This window comes from Eubalaena glacialis, chromosome 2 (assembly GCF_028564815.1).
Source record: "Eubalaena glacialis isolate mEubGla1 chromosome 2, mEubGla1.1.hap2.+ XY, whole genome shotgun sequence".
NCBI lineage: Eukaryota > Metazoa > Chordata > Mammalia > Artiodactyla > Balaenidae > Eubalaena > Eubalaena glacialis.
In genome coordinates this window covers 126,421,347-126,448,491 of record NC_083717.1, presented here as the reverse complement: position 1 = coordinate 126,448,491, position 27,145 = coordinate 126,421,347, and the positions used below count along the sequence as shown (strand labels likewise).

Genomic DNA, 27,145 nt, shown 5'->3' with positions numbered 1-27,145 from the left:
ATATTTGAAGCATATTTAGTGTATTTGACTGGTCTAAGATAGGTTGTGGAAGAGACCAAGAATAGTATTAAGGCGTTTTGGTCTAAAAAGAAGAAACACATACACACATACAGACACACAAGGACCTGGTCACCAAATCATAGAAGTTTAGATCTGCAGTGAGCTTAAGAGAGGATCGAGTTACTGATGCACTCTCCTGATGTTGTTAAGTTGATGCCATGGAGTCAACCTTGCCATCCTATAGAACGTTCTTTAGTTCTGCTGTAACAGTCACAGCTCTTCCATCTCTAATGGAAGCCAGAATACCTGGCTGGATCAGCATGGCATGCCTTATGTTCTAAAATAATAAGAATATATAAATATTATATCTCCTGTAAAGCCTTTTTATTTTATTGCAGCTACAAATCCACCTTTAACTCTTCAAGCCATCAAATAAATTTTAAAATGGAGTTTTCTATTTAATATACATGCAGTAAGTGCCAGGCACTGCTTGGGTGCTAATACATCATCTCCTTTATTGCTCATAACTCTCGGATGTAGACACAGAAACTCACCACACATTTGCTGAGTAGTCACCTTCTAGAGTCTTGAAATTGAGTGTTAGTCTTCCTGGTCCAAAGCCCATGCACTTTCCACCATTGAATCTTACGTCCAGTGGGAAAATGTTTTGATTTTTATCTATCTTGGATATTTTTTAAGTTTTTAAAAGATACTAAATCCAACTTCTGTTTCAGCGGAAACGGCACTATTGGAGATTGGATAGCAAATGTATTACCCTCTTTCAAAATGACACAGGAAGCAGGTACTACAAGGTAAGGGTGGCTCTTTCCTTGACTGAAGTTTCACGCCCCCTCTTTCTTTCTCATGGGATTGTAGAGTATCAGAAATACAAAATACATCCAACAGACATGACTCTTTTGGAGCTTGCTCCAAGGTATATTTTTTCTTCTCTGTAGTTTACACATTTGGGGGGAATCAGGTTGTGACCCCATGTTAGTCATCTGTGAATTTCAAATATCCCTGTGGAATGCTTCTGGCCCCATGTGATGGTGGGTCAGGAGGGGGAGGGGGAGAGAAGAAGCTTAACTGACTATTTTAGCAGAGATGTGTGATTTAACTAGAAAATTCAAGGTCACAGAAGATTAGCGAAAAGTAAATTCCTGAAATCTGTTCTATCCAACTTTCTTTGTTTTGTTTTGCATCTGTAGCCTTGCAGTACATCACTGGGGGTTAAGAAACATTATATGATTTCTCTATGTATTGTCAATATTCACAAGGAACACTTTCCTCTAGAAAAAAATTTGTCAGCTATTTTCATTCTGTCTCTCTACATGAAATAATACAGGTGTCACATAACGTTATCACCCAGTAAAACACAGTTCCAAAAGAAATTCATACTGAAGACAGTATATACTTGCTCCTTCAAGATGAATGCAGGCTCAGGCATAGTTGGTGTCATTCTCCATGGCCCCTTTACACAGATCTAACAGAAAAAGGAGACCTCGTTAACTTTTCAATTAAAAATTTGTTCTAAAAGTTATTATTTCTTAGTCACTCTATACCTCCTGGAAGACAATGTGGTGATTAATTTTTTTAGTATCTATATTGTCTTAAAAGCAACTACTTTTAGGGTCTGAGGGCGGCCGAACTGGCTGGCTTGTTTTAAGATGAGGCTTCTGCTACTTCTCCTGTGGCGGCATCGGCGGTGGTCCGGAGCGATGCCTCGGCCAACCTGGGCGGCATGCCTGGCAAGAGATTAAAGATGCAGTACGCCACGAGGCCGCTGCTCAAGTTCGAGATTTGTGTTTCCTGAGGTTATAGGCGGGTGTTTGAGGAGTACATGCGGGTTGTTAGCCAGTGGTACCCAGGCATCCTCATTGAAGGAGAGAATTACCTCCCTCAACCAATATATAGACACATAGCATCTTTCCTGTCTGTCTTCAAGCTAGCCTATTAATTAGGCTTAATAATTGTTGGCAAGGATCCTTTTGCTTTGTTTGGCATGCAAGCTCCTAGCACCTGGCAGTGAGGCCAAGAAAATAAGGTCTATGCATGCATGATGGTCTTCTTCTTGAGCAACATGATTGAGAACCAGTGTATGTTAACAGGTGCACTTGAGATAACTTTGAATGATGTACCTGTGTGGTCTAAGCTGGAATCTGGTCACCTTCCATCCATGCAACAGCGTGTTCAAATTCTTGACAATGAAATGAAGCTCACTGTGCATATGGATTCAATCCCACACCATCGATCATAGCCCCACCTATCAGCACTGAATACTCTTTTACATTAAGGGATTTGTGCAAGAGCAGCGTGACTGACATTATGAAGGCCTGTACTGAAGACAGCAAGCTGTTAGTACAGACCAGATGCTTTCTTGGCAGGCTCGTTGTACCTCTTGGAAAACCTCAATGCAAGGCAGTTTTTCAGTACTGGCACATTTTGGAATTCTGCACATTCGTGGAGTGCAATAATACTGTATAGTTTTTTTTTTCTTCCCCAAGTCCACTCGGTTAATAGTTTTTTTAAAAAATGCAGACATTACTACTTGTACTTCTTTTTTTCTCGGTCATATTTGAAAAAGTAGAAAACTGAGTTGCAATTTGATTTTTTTTTTCAAAGATGTCTGTTAAGTCTGTTGTGATTTTATATGAATTTTCCTTTTTTATAGTTTAAAATTGATCTTTTTGGGACTAGAGCTGAAGTTCCCAAATACTTTATAAGAGTTTATCAGACATCTCTAGTTTGGTCATGTCCAATTTATATAGTTTTCAAAATACTACAGATTGTGGACAGCACATTATATAAGATTATGGGGGGAAATCCTATATCCAGAGTACTCTACCAATTTGTGTATGTGTGTGTGCGCGTGTGGGATTATGCGAGAGCTACTAAAAGACCAACCACTTTTTAAATCCTGTTAATGTAGTTCAAGTGTCCTGCCTTGACCGTCAATTTAATGAGTTGATTAACTGGGCTTTTATACTTAACTCAATAAAAAACTAAGCAGATGTAAGTTAAAAACAAAACAAAACAAAACAAACAAACAAAAAGCAACTACTTTTAAAACCACTCTCTGTGGTTTTTCTCATTAAAACTATTCATGTGGCTATATTATTATATTAACATCTATCAAACCAAATTGTATGATTCATTTTCAGTGCCTTAAAGAATAGTTGAAATATAAAAACAGCTGCGCATACCCAAGTGCATTTCAAAAGGGTCGTGATTTTACCTCACCGTTATAAAAATTATTTACATTCTAAATGTTAGATTTTGATGCAGGTTCAAAATTATTATTCTTATTCATAACTTATTCTTACCACATGAACATAGTAAAAAAGTCACTTGAATTTTTCTGTAGAAAGGAGATGATAAGTTTTCCCCTACTAAAGGTATTTTTGTATTTTTCTTAGTAATATTCTGTGTCTTATGAAACCATTTGATGGCTGATTGTAATGCCATTTCTCACATGTCCCTGGCATGAATTTTATTTGAAAGTTTACATAGTTTTGATAAACTGCATTTAACACACTCTTTCTTCCACAGGAAATTCCTTTATCAGAAATTTTATCTCTGGAACCAGCAAAACCATCAGCTTTAATCCCTAGTGGGGCCAGTCCTCACTGTTTTGAGATCACTACAGCAAATGTCGTGTATTATGTGGGGGAAAATGTGGTCAATCCCTCCAGCCCACCACCAAGTAGCAGTGTCCTCACCAGCGGCATTGGTGCAGACGTGGCCAGGATGTGGGAGATGGCGATCCGGCATGCCCTCATGCCCGTTATTCCCAAGGGTTCCTCCGTGGGTTCAGGAACCAGCGTGCACAGTGAGTCTGCTAGTTTTCTGACTATCTTTAGAACAGGTGAAGAGAGACTCTTTGGGGATGATTTATTTTATTGGCAAACATAGGGTCTCCAAATAAAAGCTGCTGCTATACATACTAAGATATTTCATTCATTAAATGATCCTATTTTATTTTTCATTTTACGTTAAAATTTTGAACAAATGCATGTCAACCCAATATATTAGGCAATAGCAGAAACCTAGAGCTGTTGGTCATAAAAGAAGAAGTAATCTAGTCAGCTTGAGCTTGACCTGGAATGCCAGTCATGCCATTTGCAAATGTGAGTTAACATGTGTCCTCAAAACCACCTAATATGCTATTCCGGGCAGGATGCTTAGTGTGCAGAGTACCTGGAAACTCTTGATCATTTTATCCCAGGGAGAAATCTCTGTTCATTGTAGAATGAGATAAATTTTACCAAAATGCAAACTGGATCAAGTATTGAGGATGAATTTGTAAAAGATATTTTAGAGGAGTATCTATTTAAAATGCAACTTAAAATCTTATAATGGCTATTAATAATGAAGCCTATGGCAAAAAGCCCTCTGTTTTCACATCACAGTGTGTTATCTGACGATCTATCACAACTTTTTAATTGATCTCTACAACCAATGTACATATTAGTAGAATATATATGCCTAGTTGGATGCTAAGCATTTTATGTGAGGTCTCTATTTTAATGCCTAAAATAACCTCAATAGGTGGATGTTAATGATTAGCCTGTTTTACAGGGGAGGGAATCAGGCCCTAGAGACATTAAGTTGTCTCAGCTTGTACCAGAGTTACGAAATGGCGCACCAGTATTTGAACCCAAGTCTTTACAACGCCTAACTCTAAACTGACAAAATATTATTATTTTTCAAAGCCAAGTACAGAGTAAACTGTAAAAGGAAAGAAACATTCTAATAGACATTTTTCTAGAAAAGTCTAATTATTATGGTTTTAAAACAGCCCTGCAGCTTGATTAATAAGCATGTATTTACTTGTTTTGCTATTATCTCTCTTACTTATTTTGTGTATTTTTTAACATGTATTTCCAGGAGATATTTCTGTGAGTATTTCGGTATCAAATTGCCAGATTCAAGAAAATGTGGTGAGTGTGTACCTACTAATATAAAACTTGGTACTGTGATCCTTTATTTGAAAATAAGAGCATCATAAAATACATTTTTATTGATCTGAAATTTTAATTTTTTAGTGTTGTCTAGAAAATAAAATAGGGTCCTTTAGGATGTTTTTCTTCTATAAAATTTTAGAAACATTACATTGTATCAATTCTCTTAGTGATTTTCTATCATCTGTTCTGTAGTGTGGAGAGTTAAATACCTATTTTTCATCTCAGATAAACAATTATAATGCAGTGCCTGACTTTTCACATGTTTGCGCATCTTGGTACTGGAATTTTAAATGGTTGATACTATGTAATACCAGATAAAATGAAATAAATTATTTGAGTTGCATGAATAGCTTAAACATGTCCTTATTCTCATTCCTTGATTGCTACCCAGAAGTGCTGTCGTATGACAAGGAGCTGCATATACTCTTACAATCACTTGTACTTAACAAGGAGACCTCAGAAAGCTGCATAAATCAGATTTTATGGATCCACATTCTAGCACCCTAGTCAACTGTGCCACATAACTCCATCCTTTCAACTCAGTTTTTGAAAATTGTAGATCATACATATTATGAAATAATTTACACTCTGTCATATATTTGCTTTTTTTGGTTATACTTTGTCACTGTAGCAAGCAGCCCAAAAGTAATAAGGCCTTTCCTACCTCATCCTGTGACTCGATCTTTCCCTCTATTTTGACTGCTATGCCTGTCACCAAAAGGAAAAAGTTTGTAGACTTACACTGATCTGAGTCTATTTTTTAAAGAATAAACTCCATGAAACTCGATTCATCACTAGCATAGCTTTGCAACCTTTGCTAAATTGGCATAAAGTAAACTGAAAACCAAATATGATTGAGAGAATTAGGGAAACTTCATAATGAAAATTAGACATATTCTTGTTCTGTCAATCATGAGATAGATTTCTAAAGACCTGAAGGTTCCTGTTGTTCTTGCTTAGCCAGAGAAGACTTTGGGAAATACTGATCTACCTATAAGCCTCTTGGGAAATTCTAGATTCCTGTGGGGTTCTTCCACCCTGTTTGGCTGAAAATTCTGGGTGGCCATTGAGCTATCAGAGAAAGATGGAGTAGTAGTTTGGACTCAGAATACTGGAGTAGTATTAATGCATTTTCTTGTCTTCAGACAACCTTGAACTCTGAACCATGGATACTCTGAAGGGATCACAGGATAGAGAGAACTTGTAGTTGTTTTCTGGGGGGAAGGACAGAGGGAAAGGATAGCAATGTATGGAATATGCAGAGGGTAGGATGTGATGTAAAAGGACTTTCATTTTTGTTTATTTATTTGTTTATTTATTTATTTATTTATTTATTTTTGGCTGGGTTGAGTCTTCGTTGCTGCACGTGGGCTTTTCTCTAGTTGTGGCGAGTGAGGACTACTCTTAATTGCAGTGCGTGGGCTTCTCATTGCGGTGGCTTCTCTTGTCGCAGAGCACGGGCTCTAGGCGTGCGGGCTTAAGTAGTTGTGTCTCGTGGGCTCTAAAGTGCAGGCTCAGTAGTTGTGGCGCACGGGCTTAGTTGCTCCGCGACATGTGGGATCTTCCCGGACCAGGGCTCAAACCCATGTCCCCTGCACTGGCAGGCGGATCCTTAACCAGTGCACCACCAGGGAAGTCCAGGACTTTTAATTTTGAAAGGACAAAGAGTACAAAGGTGGAGGATAGGCAGAAAATTCCATAGGATGTCATAGGAATACTGAAAGTGAAAAAGTATTGCATTGTGCTTTCATGAGTGTGGTCATCAAAATCACAGGCTAAGCATAGTCATCTAAAACAGAATGCTTTACTTAGCAATTATTATTTCAAAGAGGAAAGAGTAGATATTTGGAGACTTGTTAACCTCCAGAAGTGGTAAAAGTGGAAGAGTTTGGTTACCTCACAGATGAGAATTTCATCGTGGATTGTCATCTTTTTGTGGTGTCTCTGGCTCACTCACAGTGATTCAGCCTCCTCTTCCTTCACTTTAAATTCATGTGGATGTGGATGATTGATAAAGAGGCAGCCACAGCATTTTAGCCATAAAGAATGAAATGGTTGGAATCAGGACTCACACAGACATATGATTGGGAACCATGATTATTTAATGTGAGATTTCTAAATAACCATTGCAATAAGCAAATCACTTTTTGAATACTGACATTATGTATGTCAATGACATATAGTTTTAAGTCTTTTTTCTCTCTAATGAAACCTATATAATTGAACATTGGAAAATTTCTGCTGCTTAAGATTAGAATAGTTGTCCAACATTACAGTATTACATTAAATTGAAGAGTGGGTTTTTAATATTATAGTTATATTGTAGATTTCATCTAGCATTTAAATTTTAATTGTTTATGTTTAAAATATTTATCAGTGTTAATGATATATTTAATAAAATTATAGAGTTTATTAGGACTAATCTTTTGTTCCACTTCATGTTTGTTTTTCTCTGGACTTGCACCTATAGGACATCAGCACAGTTTATCAGATTTTTCCTGATGAGGTACTGGGCTCTGGGCAGTTTGGAATTGTTTATGGAGGTAGGTTAATTCACAAAGTATTTTTATTAATTTAAAGTTTTAGCATTTTTGTTTAGAAAAGTAATATCTCCAAGAAAAATATAAAAGACCTATATGTAGATACGTTTTTATGTATGTCTCTTTGTGTTTTAACTCTTTAGAAATTTCTCTTGAGGTAGTCACTAAATGGAAATTTGGTACCTTTCTGTTTTGAAAGAGAAATTTTTCTACTACTAAATATCAACAAACTTTTGCTTAAATATCGACAAACTCTATACACTATACTGGTTAAATATTGGTTTATTTAGACAAAATATTGAGAAACAAGGCAGCTATAATCATAAAGATTCCTTTTCCTCTTAGCATATTTGATCAGAATGCTATAGAAGTCCATTCAAAAATTCTTTAATTCTAACATCTTTAAGAATATTATGTATTTTGGTAAGGTTTGCATTTTTTACATTTTTGAAGTAAAATACTGAATTTTTACCTTTTTCTTATTGTCAAGCTATTTGGTGAATTTAGTTAAAACTTCTGCTGTTTTTGGTTCTAGCCAATTCAATGACATTTTTCAAGTCTTTAAGAAAGATTTAATATCAATGTTTCACCTGCCCTATAAAATGACATCATAACTTTCATTTCCTTAATATAATCAGTAACAGATTATCTTTTTCTGGTGAGGTTGGGGTGCTCTGAAATAATCACAATGTCTCACTCAATATTATTTATCATAGTATAATATTGTGCTTTTTATTTAAAAGCTAATTAAATTCTATTCTATTTTAAAAGTAATTTTGATTCTTAAAAAATGCACCAATTTTTTTTTTGATAGAAAATCTATCAAGTCAGCAAGCATTGTGCTTTTTGTTAAGGCATAACAATATAATAGAGGAGACCAAGTACTACACAGAAAATTCTTCTGCAGTGTAATAATTGCATGCAAAAAAATCATGGTATATAAAGCATGGTAAATATACGTAACTGCATATAGTGTGGAGGTGAAACAGGGATAAGAAATGAGGTTAGAGAAACCAGCAGGTGCCAGATAATTTGTAACATCCAACAGTGAAGGAGCAGGCATAGGAAGAGGCCTCCACAAGGAAGACTAAAATGTTACGGCTGGACACATATGGGATGAGGCAGATAAGAACAGTCACAGAAGAGAGGTCAGTTGCCATAGTGACAGAAGCATAGAGACAAAAGAAGCCGCAACCTTGAAGACAGTAGATGCAATAAAAGTCTGCATTGGAATAGAGATTGCAGCGAGTCAAAGAGTTAAAAAGTGATGTGAAGAAAGTAGAGAACATGAAAGCAAGACAATAGTTTTGTCAGTTGGGAAGGGAAGTATTCTGGAAGGAGTTGGAAGGAATAGTGAAAGTGGGATGTAGGGGAAAGGAAAGCTAGATTTACACCAAATGTAGAAATAATGGAATTTCAAGTTAGTTTGTATTTGACCCAAAAAATGAGTAATTAGGTTCATTTTCAAATTCAATTAGCATTCCTGTATTCTATACCTTCTATAATCTAGTAGTGTAGGAGTTAAAAGCTTGAGGGTACCCTGTGATTCCCTAGAAAACTTGCTGTGAGAATCAAAAGGGATGTGATGTATGTAAAGGGACTGTCAGGTGATGATGATGATAATTCATATTTTTGAGTGTGTATAGTTATCTGGGCACTCTGTGTACTGTATCTTATTACATCTAATTCTCACAACAACCCTACCATTGAAGATGAGGAGTTCAGAAAGCTTAAGTGATTTGCTCAAGATCATGAAGCTAATAAGGGACAGAGCCAAGACTTTTATTCTTTCCATTATAACGTACATTCGTTTTTTAGGACTTTAAAATTACACTGTCTTAAGGAGAGTACTTTTGCCCGTGGTATGAATATTTTCTATATCAAGTAGCTCAATATCCTGTTTCTAAAACATATATTTTACAAGAAAATATCAGGCTGTTCCTACAAATAGCTTTTAATGTCCTAATTCTTTTGTGTTCTAAATTGTGGCTAATTTTATAGTGCATATTTGATGTAGAAAATGGAGCTAAGAAGTGAAATCTTTATGGATATAAGTCAGCGCTCATCAGAAATGTTAACTTATTCAGTGAAGCATTTTTATAATTCCAAAAGGTTTTTATAAATTCTGGTATTCTTTAATAGAGATGATATATAGTAAGATTATGCTAATATTTCTCTTTTTTATTTTAAAGGAAAACATCGTAAAACAGGAAGAGATGTAGCTATTAAGATCATTGACAAGTTAAGATTTCCAACAAAACAAGAAAGCCAACTTCGTAATGAGGTTGCAATTCTTCAGGTACTTTTTTGTTTTTTATGTAGGGGCTATAAAATGTCCCTTCATCTTCTGCAAAACAAAGAAAAGTTATCCAAATATCTGTGGCATAGATATTTAGGAACATTTTTAAATAACTGAAAAGGCAGATCAAGCATCAAACTGCAGCCTGTGTAGTATCTTTCCTGAGTCTAGGCAGTGTTTTTTTTTTTTATGTACTTAATTCTAGGTTTTAATGTATTATTAATTCTCATTAAATGGGTAACGTTTCAGCATTTGCTCCTAGTGGACACGCTGAGACCATTTTGTTTTACATTATCAATGATCTTGCCTTCATAAACATTCCTCCTTTATGCAGTGATAATTATATGAATTGAGTACGTAGCTATCAGCATATTAGATAAAAGAGTAATACATGTCTGAGAATCAGATGATCTTGATATTATTAATGTCATCTTTGTGTCTCACTGTAAGCCTTTTATTTAATATTGAGACTGTTCCTTAACTCTTCTCATTTTTAAAGCCAGTCCCTTTTTAAAGCTAGAATTTGTTAATAAAAGGTATTATGTGATATATATAATTTCTGTAACTATTAAAACTTTTTCTGCAGATCAAAAGGAAATGGAGCAGTTGTTTGCTAAATGTGGTCAAACTAGCTATCTAGTCTAGACAATTTAGACCATTGAAAAGTGCCCATTTTTATATAACTTCCATAATTCTCTACTTGTCATGCAAGCTGATCATAATTTCTAATTTATAGTTTTATTGAATAATTTTCATTTGAACATTGCTAGCAAAGCAAAACAGATTACATTTCTTCATTTATTGTTTCATGTAACTGCCATTTATTGAGCTTATACAATAAAATGTTGAAAAAGATATGATTTCTGCCCTAAAGGAGCTCATGTGTACAGACAACTGAAAATAATTGCTGCTGTACATAAAAAATGACATAAACTTTTCTGGGACTCATATTTTCTAAAGATGGTGTTCTTGTGCTTTTGGACAACTAATGTAACACAGAGAACTACCACAGTGTTCTCTGCTTTCTTGGAAGAAGATAACTACAGATCTTAAGCTGACAATTCATAGAGTCATAGCTTAGTTCTTGCTAATCAGATTCTTTTTTTTTTTTATTCTTAATTTGGCAACATTGAGCTGCAAATGACGTCTTTCCACACTTGGACCCTGCTGTCCTGGTCTCCACCCTCACATAGTGTCCTGAAGGCAGACTCCTTTGCAGCTTGCCACAGTTGGCATAAGGATAAGACATTTATCCTTCCTTTCAGGACATAAGAGGAGTTTCACGGTTAACATGGTTATATCTTTCTACATTTTATTGCAGCTGCAGAGGAAGGTCTAATTTTCTGTGTATAGCCCTTTAATTGGCTCTCCTGAGCCTGTCAACACATTATCAGCTGCTGACTCTGTAGTAAGGTAGAAAAATAAAATACACCACAAACCGACTCCATCTCCTTTGCAAAAGAGTAGCTGCAATCAACAACTCAGATGCAGTAAACATACATTTGGCAAAAATTTCATTGTAATGTGAAAAAAGAGTTTGGTTAGGTTGGAAGTCAAATTCTGCCCCTTGAGCATATGAAGAGTTTGAGCAGCTCTTATATTATGGCCTGAAATCTCAAGAATCCTCATCACTTATCACTCGTCCCCGTTGTCCCCAACCATATTTCACTTCCTTCATCAAACTCATATTTATTGAGTACATATCATGAGCTAAGCACTGTTCTAGGCTCCGTGGATACAGTGGGGACAAAAACACACAAGTCCTTCCTGTCACAAGTCTTTAAATTGTATTATTCAGGCTTACTTATAGTCTGATGTTTGCAACATACTTATGTATAGAATTTTTAATTACAAAACCTGTATAAGGAGTCTTATTAAGGCTTGGCATAAATATATGAGGTTCAGGAGTTCATACTTTATCAAAAGTTGACATTTGTTTCAAACTTGTTCCTCAAAAGTTACTCTGACCTATGTTCTCTTTTTCCCATGACACTTATCACCTTCTAGCCTATTATGGAATTTCATTTATTATATTTGCTGTGGGTTTCTTTCCCCATCCCCTACCCCAGCCCCTCCACTGGAATATATACATTTCAGGAGGGCGGATATTGTTGTTTTGTTTACTACTGTATCCCAAACACCAGAGATTGTTCCTGACAAACATTAGGTATTTAGCAAATATTTGTTGAATGAATGTTTGTTGAATTAAAATTGTACAGAGACATCATCCTGTCACATAAGAAGACATATTGATACATAGTATCCAACCAGGTAGCAAAAGTCCGACTCTATTTTCTATTAATGGTTAATGGGTTAGTTAAGAAGGACTGTGTGTGTTTTGTTCTTTGGAATCCCTCATTCCCCTGTTTTATATTTCTTATCAAAAGCAAGAACTCATTTTTTGAACCTGAAAAGATAAAATGGTAATGAGGCAAGAGATAAGGGAAGGATTCTGACTCACTAAGTGATATGTTCAGGAAAAGTACCATGATTGAAATCAGCTGAATGGTGAGGAAGGTTTTCTTTTACTAATCTTGTGGAACTGAATTCTGTCCCTCTGGATATAAAAGTGATACCCAGAAGCATTTGTATTCTCTGCCCTGCCTCTGGTCTGTAGCTTATGAAAGCTGTTTTCCTGGTTTATGGTTATACCTGGAGTCTGACAAGTTCTGCCCCATCCCATTTCTCTTTCTGATTCTCCAGAGGGGATCAAGCGGGCCGAAATGGCTGATGGGAGAAAATTCCCCTCATGCAGTTCCGTTAGTCCTCTGGTCGAATTTTGATTTGTTCCTGTTTTTGTAAAAAAAAAAGCACCTTAGCTTGTAGAAGACTTCAAAGTTGTATAAATGCAGAATGTGTAAAAAAGTAGACTTCCTTCTTTTTCTATTTCATCTTCTTTACATAACCTATGTGGAGGCTTTCCAAGGTCTGATTCAGTCATTGGAAAACCAAGCTCTTTAGATATTTTTGAATAGTTGGAAAATTAAGGCAAGTGTGAATCTTTTGGCATAGTTATCCCTTGTTTATATCTTTTTGAATAGCCATTTTCATTATCTCTAAATGCTTCATTATCATTATTATTATGTTTCAGAAGAATGTTAATTAATGTAGATGTTAAACTTGGTTCAAAAATTCCCAGAAGATCCTATTTATATTGTTATTTTAAAAGTTGTATCTTGATTTTTTAAAAGGTAAATTTGAAATTACTGTTTTTTCTATTCATGTCAACAAAATAAGAATAAAAAGATAATTTACGATTATTAAGGGTATCACAGAAAACTGACTTTTACAAGGAGATGCAATTACATCTTAGAAGGCTTAGAAACTTAAAATCTAAAATAAGTGATATGGGCGTGATATATTTAATATAATTTATCAACACAGGCTTGTTCGGTCTAAATTAATTTTTATTTTCTAACATAGTATCACAATGCATAAAAAGCTTTAGGATAATACTTAATTGATTTACTATTATTTTTAATTGATTTACTATTATTGAATATAATATATGAATATTATAGTCTATTTGATTTGAATATAATTCTATATATTCAATTGATTTACTATTATGAATTTAATTCTAATTGATTTACTATTATTTTTCCTCTTTATCTTAAATATCAACTTATTTATCTAAGGAACAATACTAGAGCTTCTGTTTATGATACAGTATATTAAAGCATTTTGGAATTGTAAAGATGCTGAATACAAAATGTAGGAAAAAAATATGTAAGAATTTTACAGGCCATCAATTAAGTGTATCCCCTTGCACTTATCTCCTAAAATTCCCCCATCATTCTTATTTCTCTGTTGTGAGGCAGTCCTCTTCCCATTCTTAACTTTAAAACAAAATAACAGCAATAACAAACTGTGAGCTCGATATGTCTGCCACCTCTCATAACTGCAGCACGTTTTATATTGCCACACTTCAGATTTCTGCTCTATGCTACTTTCCATTCTTATTCCTAAATTCCTTTCTTTGGTTTCCACACCTTTCTTAAAATACAAGGCCCTTTGGTCTTCTACCTCTGCCCAACTGTCACCCTTTGGCTATTTTTTAGTCTTTACCCTACTTGACTCATCTCAGTCCTTCAAGAGCATTGATCATTTGCTCCTTTTTAAATCTCGCTACTCATTTCATCCCTGCACTTATCAGGCCCCGTTTCACCTTCCCTGCTAGCTCCATCCTTCTTCTTGAACTTCGTCTGTTCATCTAAATGATTTATGCTCATCTGGAACTCATTCCCAGAGTGAGCTCATCCACTTTAAGAGCGTTGTCTGTCATCTCTTCACAGGTCATTCCTTAATTTATCTCTTGAGCTCTGTTCTTTCACAGACACTTCAGTCTCCTGTTTCTGACCTTAGGACATCTCCACTTTGCTGTGCCAGTCTTACCCAAACCAACCAGCCGAAAACCAAATGATTATTCCTAATGTCTTTCCCTGCAAGTTATTCTCTCCCTAATTTTGTCTATTTTGCCATCATTCTTCCAGTTTCTAAGCCTAGTATCCTTTACCTTCAATTAATAAAAATATTAAGTCATTCAGCAGTACCCTGAAGCACTTCCTTCTTTGATACAAAGCGATTTACTGGGCCTCTGGGTCATATAACAATGAATGAAACCTTTTAGGATGTTTATCATCTATTTGAGCAGATAGATACAAGTAGCTACAAGTCAGGATAGCTGTGGAAATATCCTATATGTATAGCTGATTCACTTTGTTATACAGCAGCAACTAACACAAAAATGTGTAGCAATTATACTCCAATAAAGACGTTAAAAAAAAAAGAAGTCATGGATTATGACAGAGGTCAGGGCATTGGAATGAAGGATTACTTCAAAGAGAAATATAGCATTGGTGAATTCTTGAAAGATTCACAGACTTTTGGTAACCAAAGAAATGTTGGAAAGGGTTATTAGGCTGAGGGGCCACCTTAATAAAATAAATATACTATGAAATGTAAGTAGAAAACTAGATCATTTTAAAAGAGTGGCTTCAAAAAAAAAAAAAAAAAGAGTGGCTTCAAACCATTTCATGTGTCCTCAGTAAGAATTCCAGAAACTTTTATTTCTGCTTGTATATTTTTAAGTTGACAGATAGAACTATTTTGTCAGAAGTTTAAAGAATTTTAATTTTGTACTGTACTAAAAATATTGATATTTGAAAATAAGCTGCCATATAACTTATTTAAATATACTCATTAGAATCTAAATATCAGAAACATTTGATATTTTTTAACAATCATTTTAAAAATACATGCATAGGCTTTTTAAGCAATAGTTTATTTTACAGCATTCCTTGTTTTCTTTGACTACGTTACACTTTTCCCACAGAACTGTATTCCAATGTAATGTATTTTTATACTTAAAAGTCTTTTACTGGTCCCCCTTTCATACTTATTTGCAGTAAACATAAGTATATATTTTTAAATTTCTTGATTACAACACTAAATGTTTAAAGCATTCTCCTGGATGAATTTATCATTACAGTTATTATTAGTAAACCCTTTATCCAGCAAGATAAATATTCTAAAAAATTTGATCTATGTTTGTTAAACATAAAAAATGAAATGTTGCTGAAAATACATTATTTAATGAGATTTTTTAAAATTTAGTTCATAAATTGGTGGGTGATTATTACTTATTGTTTGAATTAAACAGAGTTCAGCAACAACTTTATTCATTTTTCTAAATTGTAGGAGCCCAGCTGTAAGCCCTCCCAAAACAAGACAAAACTATCCCAGTGATGTATCTTCGAAATTCATCCTCTCTCTTTTAATTCTCTGTCTGTTAGTAAATCTATTAAATGCTTCTCTGTTTTTGGTGAAAGCATGAATTAGAAACTAAGTGCAAAAGAACTGATTTCCAAGTTATTAGGGTCATTCACTTCATATCAACACAATGTTTCAAATTTTCCTTTTATTTTTCTCCCAGACAATTTTCTTCCCCATGGCAAGGTACCCTAGTAATATTTGGAATGTGTGAGAAGCATGCCTTCCTTTTGGAAAGTGGAAGAAAAATTATTCTGAAAGGCAACTTGGGGATGGAGAATTTGAAGACTGTGGGGATTTTCTCAAATAGATCTGTATTAGAAGAATATTTATAGACTGTTAAGGATCATTCATTCATTCAAAGTATAGTTATTGAGTACTCACCATGTTCCAAGCAGTAGAGACACAAATGTAAACAAAGCACATTTTCTTAAAACTATCACTCTGCTCACATATCTTTAAAATCTTCTGGTTCCCCAAGAGTATGCCTACCATAGTTTAGAGACTGCTGTGAAAGGACAGTTACGTAAGACTGGGAAATGGCTTTCATGTGAGTTCATGGAGAACCTTAGATATTGTGCCAAGTCAACTGGATTTTATTATGCTTTGGTGATTGTGAATTATTGAAATATTTTGAAAAAGAAATTGTTATGATCAGATCAGTATTTGGGGATGACATATTATAGAGAAGAAAGTTTAAAGGCAAGAAAACTTCGATAGAAGCTATTTTCAGCTAGTTGTGACAGTCAAAATGCCCCCGTTCTTGTATAAATAAATAATTACATTTTAGGCTCTAATTAGAAAACTATGATGTTTTATGAGGAGGAAGAGTTTGTAGAGTGGCTGCTCATTGTTCCAGATGTTACAGCTGTCTCAAAAGCTTAGACCTGGGGGGGGGAAATTGGGCATCAGGTGCGAAAGAAATCAGAGAACATGTCAGAGTGATACCTTTAAAGGCAATGGAACCTCAAGATCAGGAGGGGATTTGGTAACACAGAACAACACTGTGGCGGTACATGAGCTTAAAAACAGAATAAGCTGTAAGGAAGAAGTTCTTCCAGTTAGGAAGGCGAGGAATCCAAATTGTCAAGGTGGATGTCATAACAGGTACAGAGGACACTGCAGTGAGAAGACTGACAAGGCAGCATTCAGAAATCCAGACAACATGCTCAAATGCACTCTTGAGAGCAAAGTGAGGAGGCTTAAGTAGCGTGGCCCCTGAAGCATACTAGTTAGAACAGGCAGGACAGGTCCTAAATGGATTTGAGTCCAAGGAAAGCATTAAGGCAATGGATAACATATAGTTTAGAGAGCCTAAGATCTGGGGTTAGACTGCCTGGGTTCTCACATCAGGCTTAAGAGCCTTAGGAGCTTGGATAAGTTACTTAAGTTCTCTGACTCTCACTTTCCTTATCCAGAAACCTTGAACAGATGTTATAAGAATTGAGTGTGATAATTTTGTGAAATTCTTAGTGCCTAGCATATAGTAAAGATTCCATACTTATACTACTAGTATTGCCACCACTAAGTTGTAAATCTAGCTTCTAGGAACAAGTTCAAATAACTTGATATTGAGAATTTTCTAAATAGAGAACATAGAGACGCATAATTTCATTGTAACAGAGAACACAGTTGCCTCAAATCCTGGGGTAAAGCTGAACATATATACATTAACATATGCCTGACCCCTGGTAGACACTCAGTAAATATTTGCTGAACAAATTATGTAGCCACAGCTCAAGGAAACAGAGGGATACAGAATCACAGAGCATGCCAATAAGACAATAAAGTATTCTTACCTTAATTCCTTTTTTTTTTTTTTCAGGCAAGGCTTTATTTGGGACCCCTGCTGCAGCAGGGGGGAATGAAAACAAGCAACAGTTTCCCTTGCTCGCTCCCCAAGGCGGGTGCGAGTTGGTTCCTTATATGGGGTGAGGGTAGGGATGTATCCAGTGTTCGGGCAGGAGGGGTGCGTAGGTGGTTTGCCACCCCTTAGGTAGTGTTGTGTGCAGGGGGCATGCGCAGTACCCCGCTTTTGCTCCCTACCCCCTGCTTTTGCTCCCAGCTCTTCAAAAGTGGCAGATGGGTTTTTTGGTCTCATTGTATCTTTTGTCCAGAATTTGCCCCAACTGCACATGCATGCATTCCTTTTTGACTACAAAACATGGTAATTTATCTTCACAGAACAAGATTAAATATACATCTTGTAAATACCTGGCTTTGTTCTCTTAGTCTAAAAAGACGATCAAGAGTAGGTGGAAAAGAGGTAATCATGATAGAAAACCAGAGAATAATATTGCTAAATATGAGTGGGAAAATGAAAATTTGCACAAACTGGTGATTTTGCTTAAATCACGAAAGAGTCAACTTTTCTTTCTCTAGAAAAAATATGCAAAATTTGAGTTCTTTCTCTTTTGTGTGTACTGAGAGGTTAGTTTATACTTCTTTTGTTTCATCTTATATGTTCATCATATTTCTTTAAATATTTTTCTTTTTTACATTACTGCATGAAAAATTTTAGTGAAATTGTTTCTTCTGAAGACGTTCTGCAGCTCTAAAGTAATCTTATCTTCTGCACGTTCCAATAAATAAAGCCCACAGATTATGTGTATATATATCTAAGATAGAGGGAAAAATAAAACAAAGATCTATTATAAGGAAAAGAAAACAAACTTAGAAAATTTTCTGAATAGGTATTGTGTTCCATAAGAGGTTAGTCATAGTGAAAGCTTAGTGTCAGAAGGTCAGGTTCCAGTCAAAGCTTTTCCATTTTTTGGCAACCCTCTTTTGGTTTCCTTAATTATGGCTTAGAATTCATCTGACTTGGTGTGCTTGCTTCACAGGAATGTTTTGGGGGGATTAAATTAAATAATATATAAAGTGTGGGGTTTTTTTAATTAATTAATTTATTTATTTGGCTGCGCTGGGTCTTAGTTGCGGCACACAGGATCCTTCTTTGTCGCAGCATGCAGGATCTTTAGTTGCAGCATGCGGAATCTGTAGTTGGGGCAACTCTTAGTTGCGGCATGTGGGATCTAGTTCCCTGACCAGGGATCAAACCTGGGCCCCCTGCATTGGGAGCGTGGAGTCTTAGCCACTGGACCACCAGGGAAGTTCCTATAAAGTGTTTTTTAAATCAATGTTTCCCAACATATTTTTGGAAGATCATGTCTTTTGAGTTCCTTCATGGAAGAGGGTGGGGGTTAAGATGTTCTCATGAAGACAGTTAAGAAAATATTGTGTACTACATCCAGGTCATCTACATCTTGGAAGTGAATAGTCTTTCACTTATTAAAGATTCTGAGATGCCCCATAATTAAGAACTTGTTTAATTTTGATAATATGCCAGTTAAGTGCCACAGAACCCTTACACAAATGTAAGATATCACCAACTGACCTTTTTGCACATAATGTTCTGTCTTCTAACCCTGTACAGTAGACTTTACATGGTCACTCCAGTTCCCAATATCCAGTACTTAAGACATCAGAGAGATTATGTGTCTACACAGGTCATTTAACCTTATAATAGAATGTTATGCTTTCTGGGGTGCTGACATTTAAATATAGTAACTGGGCTACAGTGATATGAATTGTTAAAAGTTACACTTTAAATCTAAAACACCAAGGTAAGATGTGATTCATGTGTTCATGTTTCCAATCAGGCAGGTTAACAGGAAATAAAAAAGTTTTCCAGATGTTTTCTCCATTGCCATGCATTTGTAGCAAATAGAAAAAAAATCCAGATATTTGATCCATTTTTTAACTTTTATGTACAGTAAACACACCTTGACCTACAAATTCCAATTTCCTTATTTTAACATGCCATTCTTTTAATTCTTGCCTTTCCGCTAAAAACAAACAGTAATGGCATAGAGGAAAGGGGGTCACACTTTATGGGTAGAATGTTTACTAACACTGATTTTTTTAAAAGGTAACAATCAGTTATTAATTTTCTGCCTTTGAAGCCTTTGCTGCTTGTTCTCAAATATTACATCCTTTTGCCTAAATTCAACTTGAAACTCTGGCCTTTGTCGGGGGCTAGGGGATAGATACTAGGATGCATACAGGATCCTTGCTGTGTAAGGGTCTTTCTTTTGATAGAAATCACTTCCTCGACCACCAAAAATTATAGTAACAATTTCACACATATACAAACATCAATGCCAGTGAAACCTCAGTGTATGTATGACTCTAGATGGTGGGCTTAGGAATCTAGATTTTGCTTTTTAAATTTCTCATTCATACCTCTAATCTGAAAGTTTCCTGGTGATAAGTAGAAAATATGACATATTTTTATACTGTTTCTACCTGCTGAAAAGTCAAGAAAGGCTAGAAACATGAGAGATGATGGAAGGGTTTTTTAAGTGTATTTTTTACATACTCTTCTCCCTCTGCATTCGGTCTCTTCTCTTTTTATAAGGAAAGGAGAGGACTCATTCTATTTATCATGTGTCTGCACAGCCCTGGAATCTAAAGCTAGATTAAAGCATTTCCAGAAGAGATGAAGTGCAGAATGACTGAGAGGGTTGTATATAGGTTTATGGATATATGTGAATACAGAAGTTTTATATCAGGTGTCGCCTGATTTTTTTCTTCTGTGCAAACATTGAACTGGTCCTTTAAAAAATTTTTCTTGGGCCACTGTTACTTAATAGAATGCAGAGGACTTACAGCTAACTTAAGATGAAAAAATATATATATATAATGGTAAATTTTGCATTATAAGCCAGCCACCTAAAAGTTAACTCCCTTTCTTGATATCCAGACACAATATATGTATTGTCATTAACAGTCAGTGGAGATGCTTCAACTTATTATTTCTTCTACAAAATTTTGAACTATTTAAACCAGGGTCAATCTGAGCTAATTAGTGCCACACAAAAAAAGTAACATTACACTCCAGTTCTGATGGATGGTATAGGCAAACAATTTTTACCAGGAATGATCTGATCATTTCTGAGTTCTCAGAGTCTAATAGATTAAATTTGGTTGTGGCCCCATTGATCTAAATGTCAGCCAGTGACACCTATTCACAGGAGGGTGGATTGTTACATCTGGTCTTATTGAAGTAATATCGGTGCATTTATTCCTCTGACAGTATATGTTAGCTTTATTTGGTTCTAGGTTATTATCAATGTGCATTTCTAAAATTTTACAGATGAAATTTCCCCCAAAAATGCTACCTCCTAAAAGATAACCACTAGGGTATGAGCCTATTTAAATTGTAGGCTTTTTGCCAACGGAACATGAAATAGGGATACATTCACATGCAACAACCAAAGGATCTCCATCCTCATGTTAGAGCAGGAGAGCTCTCACATGGTGTAACACAGCCCTCACCTGTTGACTTCACAGTAGAGGCATCTCTGCCATCATTGAAGTTTAAAAATACAGCACAACGGAAGACAGGGGAGGACAAATTAGAAGGTGCAAGTTTGTGGCAGTTCATACTTAACTTAATGTAACCTCCTTTAGGTGAAAGACAAAAGGAAATTTTCTTTTCTGCCACTTACTTTAAATTTCCAGTTATCAAACTAAAGAGAGAATTTAGGAGAGATAGCTGAGTTTACTGTATCAATTTGGGTATTATCTTTCACAAGTCTTTTTATAATCATCTGCTCTCTACACGATGACTTTTCAGCATCTAGCAAGGTACTATTACACGCTGTGTCCCCTTCATAAGGCATTAGGTGATTATGACTTCTAGGACCAGTAAACGAAGCATAAATTGTAAGAGACTGTGTTTAGAAAATTCATAAGATGGTGTGTTTATCCCTCAATCCGGGAATGAGAATCAACAAAGCCGTTGCCATGGTGCTGTGCCTCCGAGAAAGGCACCTCTCTTCCTCACCCCCACTGCTGTGCACCACTGTGCTGTGGTATATTCTTCTGTCTGCTCTGCATGCTATTTAGAATTTAGATCCTGGATTCTTCACTTTGAATATTCTTTCTTTCTGTCCCAGTATGACCTAAATCACTTAGTTGTTTGATAGAGAAGTAGTCAGAAGTTCCCACATTAAGGCTGAATCCTCCTAAGTAACCTGTTGAAAAGATACATTGATTCCAATTTTTCTCTTTCCTACCTCTCATATGTTTGAGTATAATAATCCTGAAGGTAGAAGAAGGGGAACACATGACATTAATTTATCACAGCTAAATATATAGAATGAATTTGCAATGCTAGATTTACAATAAAGCAAAACTATTAGAATCAAAGATTATAAGTACAAATTAAATATTCCTTAATACAAATCCAAAAAAAGTAACATAAAATAGAAGGTATGCATAAACTAAAAATTTTAATTAAATGTTTTTATAAAATATTGCTGCTTTTATAAAATCCTTTGCTTTAGTGGCTAGTTTCCATTAATTACATAAGAATTCTCTTTGCAATTTGAGTCAGGAGAATTTTTGTCTTGATCTCCAAATGGCATTTCCTCCCAGTCTTCGAAACAACTTATATTCACCCCATGGATATGTCATCAATCTGTAATGTGTGAATAGACACTATTCTTTCCTATATTTGACCAAATGTTTCATTTCCTGAAAATTAAATTACTTAAATGCAACAAACAGATGGCCAGAAAGTCCTGTAGTAGCTTACTCTGCCATGAAATTTATTATCCAAATCCCTGAGATAGGCCTGAGAAGTTAGCAAAAATTCTTTCTGAACTCTACTATTCCACAGTTGATGGTACAGTCATCAAACCATTTTTAAGTTAATTAAGTTACTTTAGACTTCAGAAGGAAATTGTTGAAAAGCTATTTCATATTTTATATAAAAAATTAAAATTGTGAACAAGTCACATCAACTACTTTGGTTAAAGCTCATCTTAGAGTTGATCTTAAGGTATTAAAAAGATAATATGAATTATACATGATAGAAAATAGTGACTTTAATTTTTTTTTCTATCTCTAGTCTTCAAATATTATCTTCTCTAGGCTAAATAAATGCTTCTCATCAGTATAGTAGAGAGAATTTGGATGATGAAGGCATGATTCTTTATATTCCATTTTCTTTTGTTATTGTCAAATGTAAAAACAAGTTTGGTCATTTGGTTCAGTGCAAAAAAACACGGGTCTTGAGTAGGCATCTATGATGGCCTTGTCTCAACCATACATAATAAACCCAAAAAAATATCAACTTATTGTATATCAGCTATACAGAAAAAATAAAGTCATTTTGCTATTGGAAAGATTTTTCAGCTACCATTCAATGTATTCTTTAGCAAACCTATAAAACATAAAGGTTTTGGTAAAAGAGCAAGGGCCAATTGCAATGAACATACGAGTTTAAACTTTTCTAAGACATATTTTTTTTTTACCAGTTGTGTATACATGACCTTTAGTTCAATGCATTCATTGACTATACTTTTTTCTAAAATATACACCTAACTATATTCAAAGTCCTTTATCGAGAAATAGAAAAATTTTCCCTTATCCTTTTCATAAAGATGCTGTTAAAGGACAGTTGTACAGTCCTTCAGAGTCTACAGGGAACACGGCACAAAACAGTTGACAGTAAACAATCTCATTAATCCATTGCATACTTTTGGCCTAGACCATTTTGGGAATATACCAATTAGATAAGCACATGTTAAAGTCCTACCTTCTGAATAGGGGCCCCTCAAGTCATCTTGTTGAGTGGTGGAAAGGAAAAAGGAGTATACTGACTGAAGGACTTAATTACCTCTAGGAACTCATATGCTTAGAAAAATACAAGTAGAGGCCCATGAGGGTTGACATGGTGCATATATTCGAATAATTTAGGTAGGAGAGTTTCCTGGTCATCTTCTGACTCTCCCCCCAACCTTCACAGCCTACGACAAGGGCAGCAGAAGCCACAAGCTGAGCCACTACCTCACCACTTTTGTCCCCCCCCTTCCCTCCTTGGGTCCTAGAGGTCTCACTCCCTTACCTTTCGTCTTCTCCTTCACGCTCTAGGTTTTCCTCTGTCTACACACAAGGGACCTGCTTGCTTTGCTGCCTACTTCTGTTGGTCTGGTCCTTTCGTATTCATTGTTCCTACTCCCCACCTAGACAAGGCCTTGGCCAATTAAGGAAGCCAAACTCCCAAGAACACTGCTTAAGTGCTTAAAGTTAGAGTAAATAGAAGAAAGCATCAGTTAAGAAGATACTCGGAAGAGGGAGGTATACTTATCACATCTCATAGTGGACTTGTCCCAGGAGAATCATGACTCTGGCAGGACTCTCGTGTCATCCTTAAAGCTTCTTCTGTGATCACTGATTTAAAAGAGGACAGCTGAGATGCTTGGATACCCAGAGGCCGGTGGTCTGTCTAGTTGTTGTGACTCCTCTATCAGGGATGGGGATATAAGAGAAAAGAAATGAGACAGCCTGGGCACAGGTTCGGGTATGAACGATGCTGTCACTGGTCTTCCATACTGCGTATCGAACAGATATATGGAGTCATTAATTAGAGTTTCCCACCTAAGGATCTGGCTCTCCCACAGTGGTCAAAGCCAACCAGCTATCTGGTCCTATTGGTAGGCAGTCGGGACAAAGAAATTTAAGAGTAGTGACAGCCTGAGCTTTGTTAATCCCACCGTTGTTCCATGTACTTGAGCTCTGACCAGGAGAGAATAACTCTGGGGGCCTAGTCTATCTGAAGTAGCCAGATTTGACAGTTTCAAGAATAATCACTTCAGCCCTCGAGAGGTGAAAGGCCATTGGGTAGGTGTGCAGGCCTCTCTCAGACCACATTCAGTACCTTGCTATTCCATGACCACATTATACTGCATGATTGGGCACCAAGGCCTCAGAATCAGAAAGATCCATCAGATGTCTGAGGTGGAGATCAAAATTGCCAAAGTAGTGGAAGGGCACCCTGAGAGACAGGTTATCATCACAGGAGCTACTGCCAACCACAGCCGTAGCTCCATGTTGAGTTGATGTCAGGCTCTCTATGCCGATGAGTAGCATGGAGGACAATGGCAGTGCAGATCCACCCACATCCCCTCTGCTGCTCACCACCCAGCATCTGTCTGTGAGGTCTGAAGAGTGAACCATTTCAGGTTTCCAATAATTTGTGGAATTTTCATTTCACATTCAATTTTATTGCTCGCTGAGATTTTTTTTCCCCTAGAATAAAGGATGCAATTTCTTCTGCCTGTTCAGCTGTTAGCACATTAAAGTTAGTCCCTATTTTTTTCTTTTGGTAGTTTTTATGCATGATGGTTTTTTCCCCCATTTTTCATTGAAATATAAGTGGAATATGTAATAGTTCTTTTAATGTTAGGATTTTTTGTTGTCATGTGCAGAAAAAAAATATTAAAAGTTAAATGATCAAAGGCTTTTGTTGATGACCCCAGGCCAACATTCAGACTTAAGCATCATGACAAGGGCCCATCTAATGTTAAAAGTAACTTTACTTGACATGTGTGACAACCTGTCAAGCCAAATTCAGCCTATCATTATTGGTCATTACTTTATTGTGGAAATATTTATTGAGTGCTTGAGAACCGTGCAGCAGTGCCACATAGCATGGTGTCCTGAACAAAACAGGGCTCAATAATCATTTCTTTTCTGTTTTCATGGGGATCTTTACTCTATGTAAGAGCTTCTGTAGCAAACTAGAGCAGCCTCCAAGAGCAGAGCCATGCCAAAAGGTTTTGACTAATGTGCTCCATCAGTGCAGTCAGATGCACTCCACGAACATACTTCATCTTGTCTACCTTAAATTTCTACGAAGTGTGTAGAGATGGCCTAGTAAACTTATTTAGGACAGTATGCTTAATATTGGAGATGATCCTAAGAAATTACAGATTTCTCAGTATGGTATTCTAATTAAAACCTAATTAGCAATTCACTGTGCTGGAACTTGGATTTGTAGTATAGAAAAAAAAAATTCACTATGCACAGAAAGTAAAGATGTATTTTTTGGAGACATTAGAATTTCAAAAATATAAGGCAGCACATGTGGAATTTAGAGGTGTTAAAAATCTTAAGTGTGGGTTTCTCCATAGCTTTAAACTTGAACAGTTTTGTATAATCAGTGAGCTTGCCAAACAGTATCAAAAAACTCATTTTCTTCAAGTGCTTTATTTATCTTTAATAGAACCTTCATCACCCTGGTGTTGTAAATTTGGAGTGTATGTTTGAGACGCCTGAAAGAGTGTTTGTTGTTATGGAAAAACTCCATGGAGACATGCTGGAGATGATCTTGTCAAGTGAAAAGGGCAGGTTGCCAGAGCACATAACGAAGTTTTTAATTACTCAGGTAAGAAATCAATTAGAGTCAGAAAAAAAAAAAGGTAATATCTAATATCAAATGTTATCACTGTTTAACTAGAGCTTTCTACCCTTGTTGTTTAGTCCCTACCTCCACAGTCTAAACTACACTTTAAAAAAAAGTTGCAGTGGCTTATTGTATTCTCTAATTTATATCTGTAGCATCCAGGGTTCAGGATATGTACCAAATGAATAATGTGTGTGCAGGCCCATGTATTAAAACTACTCATGAAATTTTAAAATGCACAGTGACTGAGTCCTGATTCTTTGAAAATATTCAAGAATATGTATCCTTGTTAGATATCATTGAATTCTTTTATCTATACCTGTTTTGGTTGCTCTATGGATACCATAATATGATACTTTTTCCATTAAAGTTTCCTTAGAAACCTGCTGTGTTAATCTAGCTCATTTCAGGGACTGGAGTATAAAGAAACTCAACCATTCATTTTGAGTTTTCTCTTGACCCTGTAAATTTATGTCCTAGTAGAAAACATTTTGAAATAAACTTTTAGACTAAAATAAAATGATTTTGATGATTTTTTCCTTTATAGATACTTGTAGCTTTGCGTCATCTACACTTTAAAAATATTGTTCACTGTGACCTCAAACCAGAAAACGTGTTGCTAGCATCAGCTGATCCTTTCCCTCAGGCAAGTATGAAAGCCTCTCAGCAAAAAGCCAGCCCACAGCATCACTGGTTCCCCTGCAGCATTCTGTCACCCTTTCTCCTCAAAACCTTTGTTTCAAGTTTCACCTGTCTGTTTTCATCCATTTGTTACCCTTCTTATATTGTGGGGACTGCAGCTTTGTCGCTCTGCATCTCAGTTCAGCCTGCCTTAGTAATGCACACTGAGCCTCTCATTCTACTTCTACTTCTGTCGTGTGGACGTCCTGGAGAACTGACAGCACGATGTCAATGCTGGGAGCACTGGCCTAAGAGGGAGACGCTTAAGAGTCCCAGGGATGCTAGCAGCTCTCTAATGTTAGGCAAGATATTGCAGTTCGGTGTTGTTCTCAGGGGCAAGGAAAAAAGTTTCTTCTTTTCCTCAACTCAGAGGATGCAAAACAACTGGATCTCTTCCCAGGAACTGTCATATCTAAAGGGACCTGACTGAGGTGGCTCTTCTGCCTTGGCTCCCTGATACCCTCAGGTCCTGGCTAGGTGAAGAGCTAATTTGGAGGATTATTGTGGATGGCATGATGCGTCCTTGTGCTTATCCTTCAACCTGTACTTATAATAAGCCCTTGAGTTAAATCCATCAGTTTGCATGATGTTTTCCTGCCTGGTAAAACAATATTACCCACTTCTGTGTATA

At 36.1% G+C, this 27,145-nt stretch overlaps 1 protein-coding gene and 1 pseudogene across 6 annotated transcripts in view; both read left to right on the top strand.

Annotated features, from left to right (window-relative positions):
- The window catches only part of PRKD1 (protein kinase D1), a 474,378-nt gene that overhangs the window by 425,261 nt on the left and 21,972 nt on the right, over positions 1-27,145 (top strand). For 5 of the 6 annotated variants that reach the window (XM_061180741.1, XM_061180743.1, XM_061180739.1 and 2 more), the window contains 7 exons: positions 735-812; positions 3,550-3,829; positions 4,888-4,940; positions 7,435-7,507; positions 9,697-9,803; positions 25,654-25,815; positions 26,381-26,479. In XM_061180741.1, the coding sequence (XP_061036724.1) occupies positions 735-812; positions 3,550-3,829; positions 4,888-4,940; positions 7,435-7,507; positions 9,697-9,803; positions 25,654-25,815; positions 26,381-26,479 (852 nt within the window). The remainder of the gene's footprint in view (positions 1-734; positions 813-3,549; positions 3,830-4,887; positions 4,941-7,434; positions 7,508-9,696; positions 9,804-25,653; positions 25,816-26,380; positions 26,480-27,145) is intronic. The other variant, XM_061180740.1, reaches the window with a different exon arrangement.
- LOC133085386 (thioredoxin reductase-like selenoprotein T) lies at positions 1,668-2,493 on the top strand (annotated as a pseudogene).